The 9,310-nt window shown below is 32.2% G+C and overlaps 1 protein-coding gene across 1 annotated transcript; it reads left to right on the top strand.

Annotated features, from left to right (window-relative positions):
- Window positions 1-984: 984 nt before the first annotated feature.
- LOC101257561 (uncharacterized) lies at window positions 985-1,682 on the top strand. Its single transcript, XM_004238891.5, has one exon. It carries the CDS (start codon window positions 1,073-1,075, stop codon window positions 1,598-1,600), a length of 528 nt encoding a protein of 175 aa, XP_004238939.1. The 5' UTR covers window positions 985-1,072; the 3' UTR covers window positions 1,601-1,682.
- The last annotated feature ends 7,628 nt before the right edge of the window (window positions 1,683-9,310 follow it).

Below are 9,310 nucleotides of genomic sequence, written 5' to 3'. Positions count from 1 at the left end.
CTAGAGACAATAATTGAATCAATATCTTGTCTTGTGTGAGGCCCTACTTCGGACTCCAAATCTGAAAATCAAAACCACTTAACCCATACAATACTTTAATCATTAAATTCACACCACTTTGGGAAGAAAAAAAAAAGTAAAAGAAAATTCTAGAATCCATACTTATAGAAAAACACAATAACACATCATGGACACGTTTAAGCAAGCAATAAAATATAAATATAAAATTGAAGGTCATAGCAATAAAACTTAGAATACCCTCCCGCTCCGTTTCGATTCTTAATTAGTAATCTCAAATTCAAATATTTAAAATAATTTAAAAAATAATTAATTCTATTTGATGTCAAGATAAGACGTCCGTAACAAATCAAACACCAAACACAAACGCTAATATTAATTTGAATTTGTTAAAGAATGATAAAAGTCTTATATTGAAGATTAATGAAATGAGTGAATTCCTTATAATACTTGAACAATTCTTCTTTCTTTTGAGCTAACTTCTGAGGTGTAAGTTAGGCTTTATACCTAATTTCACATTATATCAAAGTACGACTAGTTTCATCCGATGTTGTACCCCCGAATTAAAATTACCCACACCAGATGTTAAATATTGGGCGTGAGATGGAGTATTAAAGAATGACGGAAGTCCCTCATCGATGGTTAATGAAATAAATGGACTCCTTATATGATTTGACAATCCTCTATTTAGACCAACTCTTGACGAATGAATTAAACTTAAGACTTAATTTCACATAGTTCTACATATTACAAATATTATTTTTTTTATTCAATTTGAAAATAGAAAAAATAGAAATAGAGATCTCATTTTCTTGCAACACAAATATCAACAACTTAAAATAAATAAATAGTATTTTTTTTAAAAAAATAAATTATACACCCATGTCCTAATGGGTCCCACTAACATGCTTACATCATCATTATTACTCAACTCTCCCCCACCTTTGTCCCGCCCACTATATAACCCTTCTGTTATTTATTTTCCCTCAAACTCATCTCCCATTTTTGTTTGCACAATTTGCATTTTTACATTTTATTTCATATCATATCACAAATGGATAATCAATTGATTTCGAGAAAACGCGTATATGACGACTCAATAGAATTACAGATCAATTCCCCGGAGGTAAAAAGACTCCGGGAAGATCTCTTAGACGATTTATACGATTCGGAGTTTTGCACTCCGAATCACGATCTAGATTCCTTCATGAAGAGCTTCGAAAATGAAATTACAGCTTCAGAGACCGCCGGAGTTTCGTCGGAATCCGGCGAATCTCAGCCGGAGTTAGGATATCTTCTAGAAGCTTCTGATGATGAACTCGGACTACCTCCGCCTATCGAGGCGGAGCCTGAGTCAGTCCGAGTTTGTACTGATTCACTCAGTAACGAGTTTTGGGGATTGGAGGACCAGATACCAAGTTATGACCCGTTTGATTTGGGTATTGTTGAATCGGATCATTTTAGCGGTAATAATATCAATATGGGTGAATATGTCGGGTTAGATGGTTTATTCGATCATTCGGATATCGGGTATGGGTCGGGTGATTTTCTATGGAGACCAGAAACTTTACCCGCTCAATAATTTAGTTTAGGGAAAGATATTGTAAAGATTTTTATAATTTTTGTTTTTTTTAATATACTATTATTTGATTGAAAAACAAAAAGGTAGAACAAATTATATATTTTCATTCCTTTGAAAATGTTAACTAACATCAACGACTTCTTATTTTATTTTTAAGTGTTAGTTGATTCAATAATATAAAAAGTTAATGTACAATGTTAAAAAAAAAATTGCCACTCAAAAATTCTCTTTCATTCGGTATAATTTGTTATGATTTATTTTTAAAATCAAACTATAATAACTTTGATTAATATTTTAAGATGTATTTTTTTATCATGTTAATATGCAGAAAATTGTAATTTATAGTACTTTTCATATAATTTTAAAATATTTAATTTTTTTGTTTGATATATCAAATTAATATAATCTAATTTAACTTTAATAATTAATTAAATTGACTTTCAAAAAACATAACATGAGAATCAATATCGGACGGAGAGAATACTTGTAACTAATATTTTTTTGAAAATGTTACAATTGTTTTTTAAGTTGTCAAGATGTTTTAAAAGATTAATTACTAAAATTATTTTTTTAATTATGATTTTTTAATATACGTGTAAAAAGTGATCATTTGATATGAGACTGAGAAAATATGAATGTTCCATGTAATATAACTCAACTATTTAAGTATAAAAATTATCTTGATATTTTTGAACTCCAAAATTAAATTCATGGGAAGATTAAAGTTCGTGTATAAGACAAAACTTTAAATTCAATTTGAACATGTTTAATTGATTTTTTTTAATTTTCTTAGGTAAGAGATTTGAAAATAGTAAATAAATGATTTCCTTCTATTTAAAATTTAAATGGCCATAAAAGATTAGCTCTTCTTAATACAAAAATAACTAAGTAATAATTTTGCCAACCATGACATGAACTGGAAAAGTGTGCTATAATGATGCAATTTTTGACATTTATCACTCTAAGTCATTTTTTTAAAATTGAAAACACTCTATAATATTTTTAAATAAAAATTATAAATTAAATAACCATTTTGAATGACAACTAATGATAAAAGTTTGTATTATTTTATCATATACTCTAATAGAATTGAAAAAGAAAAAAAAAGACAATTCAAGTCTTTTTTCCAATTTTCCTCCACAGGCCTTATCAAAGTTCAGTGAAACGGCCACTTTTTGTGTCACTAATCAGAGTTTAACTCCTAACATTTCTAATTTAACTCCATTTAAAAAAAAATTAAAGTTTTTTTCAATCTTTTTTTTTTTTATCATTAAGTAGAATCATTTTACTAAAACTGGATGAAGATATTATTGTTTTTGAAAAGAGTTTCACTTAAACTTAATACAAAAATGTGTGAAGTACGATCATACATGTGCTTAAGTAGTACAACCATAAAAGGTATTCACACATTGTAACATTTTGATTGTCGTAGACAAGATTCTCCATGAATCTCTAGAACATTAATACACAACTTCATTTTCATTCTTGTAATTATAATAAACAACTTTATAGTCGTTAGTCAAGGGTTTAATCCAAACCCAAAAAAATGAGTATAACTAAAAAATAATTCGAACTTGATTCTGACTGTACAGGGAAGGTCTCTCACCTCCCTAGTAGCAGGATTCCACAATGCACATAGTATGGGTAGAAATTAATTAAGATAAACATGGAATTTCTTTTTCTAAATAAGTTGTTTAGATAGACTTATTATATGTGCTTTTAAAATTTTTTATAAGTATGATTGAACATTTATTTTTAAATCAATTTAATAAAAATAAATCATAAAATTCATGCTATATAACTCCGGATCAATTCAAAGGTGGTTTTAGATTCATCGCTTCTCAATTCACTCAAAATTACGAATATTGGTGCACTCTTATCTATATCAAAATGACGACATATGGGTTCAAATTAGATCGCAGGACTAAAGATTACAAAACGATTACTATAATCAAAAAGCTAAATATGCAGTTATTTACTTATGTTCTATAAATTCATGAAAAATATTCAACAGGATGTCGATGAAAATAAAAATAAAAATAAAAATATTATTTATCACAGAGATAAATATGCAGCGATCTACTTATGTTCTAGAGATTCATGAAAAATATTCAAATATGACATCGGTGAAAATAAAAATATTGTTTATCACAAAGATTAAATATGCAACGATCTACTTATGTTCTAGGAATTCATAAAAAATATTCAAACATGACGTCAATAAATCTAAAAACTTGTCTATCTAATATCTTCGACCAAACGTGAGATAAAATAATCTACTTTCTTATCGTGTTTTATTATACCTTATACATCATAATAACATAGTAAACTATTAACAATAAGAATATTTATGGACTAAACTATCAAAGGGTTACATTTTTGTTCATTTAACATATTTTAAAAGACAATTTTGATCTTTTTTCTGTAGTTAATATTAGTAAATATGCTATGAATTATTTAATTATGTTGTGTACATTGTCGAATCTAGCTTGGGTTTGGATCTTTTAATACATGCGATCATGATTATCTTATTTTAACACCTAAATAGGAGAAATCTTGATTTCTAAATATTTTAGAAGCGTGGAAAATTAAGAAAACTATAGATAAAGGAACATGAAGATCTCATAAAATAAAGCGTTTTAAAAGATTTACGTTAACCTGTAAAGTAATTAATTTTCCTAAGGATCTAGTCTAAACAGGTACAAGAGCTACTAAGATGACAAGGTATACATAATTAATAATTGACGCAACTCCCCCCACACGGGAAAAAATAGAAGTCGTTGGAGATTGTCTTCGTCTTAATCTATGAAACATTACTAACCCTGCAACTAGACTATGCCAAAAACACACAACAAAGAGCAGTATCAGTACAGACATCATCAGTCAACTCGATAGCCACCACATAATATAAAAAATTGACTAGCAGGAAACATGCAATGAAACCGTTCCTTCCTCCACATTTGGATCTTCATGTCCTTACCGTTCCCAAATACTTTTAACATATACTAGTACACTTGACTCTAACCCCTTACTTGCTACGTTCTTGATCATAACTTAATCATTCTATCTATTAGAGAAGGTTCAGATATAACTACTACCAACTCGACCAACCCCTTACAACACACTCTTACTTCTTCCACCTCACCACTCTTGACTCCATAGTACGTTCTATCAAAGCTTGTTAATCGTTTCAATATACTAACCCCTTACCACAGTAATTCCTAACTAATTAACATTTGCGCTACAACAGTACACATGACCACCTTTCTAAGGTAAAACATAGTAAAACCTGGATTGAGAAATCTGATAGTGCACTTGCAAAAGTTGCATCTTTTTGAATTTTGTGTTTCTGATTTATAAAGGCCTCACTTGCAACATTATTGACAAGCCAAGAAATTTATAAAAGCTAAGTTAAAAGGGAAATGTGTACTAAATTAACATGTTACACCATTTAGGTAATCAAATTCTAAAAACAATAACGGTGCTACATTACTCCAATGTTAAATTTGGGACCTAAATCAAATTTTAAAAACAACAATGATGCTACATGACTCTAATGGTAAATTCGAGACCTAATGATGAAATGAAATAATGTATAAACGAGTAAATTCCTTATGTACTATTAAGAGTGAGTTTAAGGGATTTATGATTGAAAGATAGGTGGTAGCTTACTCAATAATTTTAGTTATTTTTGAAGTAAGAATAAAAAGTATGATTAAACGACATTTTCATAACAGACTTATTTGGGTACATATTTCAAATTAACTAGAAGATGACGATTTACCCCTCTCTACAGTCCCCCCCTTTCCACCGGCCTTTCACTAATCTACCCCTCAAAAATTTTTATTTTCGAAAAACAAAAAACAAAATAAAATTTACCCTCTCCTGCGCCCACCCCCACCCACCAAAAAAATTGTTTTCGAATACAAAAAGAAATGTTTTTTTTTAAAAAAAATTTACCCCCTCTCCCGGGCACACTCCCCCCCCTCCGGACCCCGACTTTCCACCAATCTATCCCTACAAAAACTTTGTTTTCGAAATACAAAACAAATATGTTTTTTTTTTAAAAAATTACCCCCTCTCCAGCCTCACCCCCCCTCTCCTTCCACCAACCTACCTCTAAAATAATTTTATTTTTGAAAAATAAAAAAAAATCTGTTTTTTCAAAAAAATAAAATAAAATTTACCCCCTCTCCCGGCCTTCCACTAACCTATCCTCAATTTCTTTTTGTTTTCAAAAAATAAAAAAAAATCAATTTTTCTTTTTTAAAAAAAGATTTTTTTACCCCTCCCGCCCTCTAGCCGGCCACCGCACTCCCCAACACCCCTCCATCTTCCACCAACCGACTCTTAATTTTTTTGTTTTCCAAAAATAAATAAAAAAACTATTTCATTTCTCACTCATATGGACTGAATATGAATTCTCATGTTAACCCATTTTGTCCATATTTGTATGAGCTTAAATAGGTTGAAGACCATATTAACCCATTTAAGAACATGAAATAAAATAGGGCAACTTTCACATATAGCAAATAAAAAATTCATATTTGTATGCTATAACAAAGTTTGCATAATTGCGCTCCATAGTAAACATAGAAACTGTATAATCCGCCATACATATACAGTTGAAGCAAATTGTATAAAACGAAGTGTATAAAACAAGAAAGAGAAAGACACTTGGGCAGAGAACTGTATAAAAACGAAGTGTATAAAATGAATTTTATTATTATAAGTGTATTTATATACAATTTGAATTTGTATGAAATGAGAAGGAGAGAAAGACAAAAGAGACTTGACAAGGAATATACAATTGAATCGAATTGTATAAAACGAGAAAGAGAGAAATTAGATACAATTTGAAAATTGTATAAAACGAGAAAGAGAGAAAGACAAAAGAAACTGGGCAGTGTAGTATTTTTATTGTATAATTATAAGTGTATAGGACGAAAATATATGTACTTGCATGTGTATATACAATTTTCTCACGCTTTATACAAACAGAAACACAATTTATACATTTCGCTTCTGTTTATATAAGTGAGAAAGGCGAGCGATATCTGGAAGAGGGGAACAAAAATATATGCATTTATACAATTTTCTCTGCTTTATACAATTAGAAACAATTTTTATACACTTGTGTTTGTATAAAAAGTGAGGAAGCGAGCGAGAGATTGGAGGAGAGTGGCGAGCGAGATATTTGGGAGAGAGACACCTGACAATTTTTTGCAAACGTTTGCTATGGAGCACAATTAAATCAAACCCTAACTACTCCATTTATTTTAGGTTATCAGTTTGCTATTATATACGATTTTCCCGATAAAATATGAGTGATCCATTCAATTTAATATGAACAAAATAACTTCATTTCACTACAATGGGCTGAAATTGACACCCCTACTTGTAATCAAAGAAAGTTACTTTATTGGTACATATATATTTGAGATTAAAATAGGTAAATGACGACTTAACTTTATATTTTCCGAAGAATATAAATATTTTGTATATGTAACGACCTGTTTAGTCGTTTTGAGCAGCAGGTTTTATTTCTGAAAAAACAGGTTGAGACGACGGAACCCACGACGGACCGTCGAGGGGTCTCGTTTCGAAACACTTAGAAATTCTGAAAAATGGGTACTGAAATCGACTCTGTGAACTTCGTAACGGAATGGCAGGACGGACCGTCACAGACTCTTCAAAGAATTGAGTCTCTGAACTCTGTGACAGAGCAGCAGGACGGACCGTCGCAGGCACGACGGCCCGTCACAGGCTGCGTAATCCCAGGCGGAGTCGGATTTCTTTAATGTTTTAAGGGACGCTTTTGACTATTCCTGCTTTAATTATAAAGTTAGTGGGTTAATGTTAGTAAGTCTAATTACTTGGGGGCTAAAAGAGGTAACCTTGAGTAAATTATTGGGTTATTATTGCCATCTTTTATTCTTAATTATATGCTAATTAGGGTAAAAGAAAGAGGGTTTGAATAAAGAAAAATAGAAAGAACAAGAAGAGAGAGAGAGAGGATCGATCGAGACAAGAGAAAAACGAAGAGAAAACAAAGCCTTGAGAAAAATTGCTTGCTTGATCACGAATCTTCGGTGGAGGTAGGTTATGGTTTTTACACTATTCGTAGTAAACTCTTAATAGCGAATGATATGTATTGGGTAGTGTTGTAAACCCTTCTATATGCTTAATTGTTTGTTTGCATGTTGTGATTATATAATTGTGATGAGATAAGCATGATGAAGCTATTGAATTCTAAATCTTGAAAAAGAAACCCTAATCTACTTTGTTAATGATGATGCCTTAGTATAAAAGAAGGCTTGACGAACGAAAGTAGTGAGATTAGGGGATCGGGTGCCACGTTCCGGTACCAGGATAGAATGAGGATCGGAGTGTCACGTTCCGGTACCAGGATAGAATGAGGATCGGAGTGTCACGTTCCGACACCAGGATAGTATATGGATCGGGTGCCACGTTCCAGTACCAGGATAGAATATGGATCGGGTGTCACGTTTCGACATCAGGATAGAATGAGGATCGGAGTGTCACGTTCCGACACCAGGATAGTATATGGATCGGGTGTCACGTTCCGACACCAGGATAGTATATGGATCGGGTGCCACGTTCCGGTACCAGGATAGAATATGGATCGGGTGTCACGTTCCGACACCAGGATAGAATGAGGATCGGAGTGTCACGTTCCGACACCAGGATAGTATATGGATCGGGTGCCACGTTCCGGTACCAGGATAGAATATGGATCGGGTGTCACGTTCCGACATCAGGATAGAATGAGGATCGGAGTGTCACATTCCGACACCAGGATAGTATATTGAGGAGCGGAGTGTCACGTACCGACACGAGAGGAATAAAGATAATGAATCTTCAAAAATGTTAATATATTCAATCTAATGAACCTAATTCCCAAATGAGTATGATGAGGAGGCGTGAGTCCTCATTGATGAGCTTTGGTGTTGTAACCAAGGGTTATGGTAATTGTAAATGCTGCATGCTAAGGATATTAGTTGATTTTATGATGTTATCTGATATATACTGTTTTCTATTTTGAGTTGGCCGATGATACCCACTCAGTACTTGTGTTTGTACTGACCCCCTACTTTATGTTTTCTTCTTTGTTATTTGTGGAGTGCAGCAAACGTGCCATCGTCTTCAACTCAACCGCAACTCTAGCCAGTCTTCATCACTCCGGATTTCAGGGTGAGCTAATGCTTCTAGCTTGGACTGGATCTTCCTCTTCATGTCTTGATGCCTTGAAGTTCCGGCATGGACTAGCTTTTTATGTATTTTAGCTTCTTAGATACTCTTAGCTCTAGTAATTTGAAGTAGATGTTCTTGTGATGATGACTTCCAGATTTTGGGAATAATAATAGTTGTTGAGTTTTTAGAAGTTATTGAATTGGTTTTATTAATGAGTTTAAGTCTTCCGCATTACTTTCTGTTGATATTATATTGAAATGTTAAGGTTTAGATTGATTGGTTCGCTCACATAAGAGGGTAAGTGTGGGTGCCAGTCGCGGCCCGATTTGGATTGTGACAGTATACCACTTGATATTAAGTGGAAAACTATAGTAGTAGCCCCAAATATAAAGAGAAGTATTTTTAAATTTTTGTCTATATGGTGGAGGTAACTAAATTTGTTGATGCTCCATAACTGCTTCACATGATACGTTAGTGTCATTATGTGAAATCCTA

This window comes from Solanum lycopersicum, chromosome 5, assembly GCF_036512215.1.
Source record: "Solanum lycopersicum chromosome 5, SLM_r2.1".
Taxonomy (NCBI): Eukaryota; Viridiplantae; Streptophyta; class Magnoliopsida; order Solanales; family Solanaceae; genus Solanum; species Solanum lycopersicum.
This window is presented reverse-complemented; position numbering and strand designations above follow the sequence as displayed.

Excerpts from the sequence above, each read along its gene's own strand:
- LOC101257561 (XM_004238891.5), top strand. The coding sequence starts at position 1,073 with ATGGATAATCAATTGATTTCGAGAAAACGCGTATATGACGACTCAATA.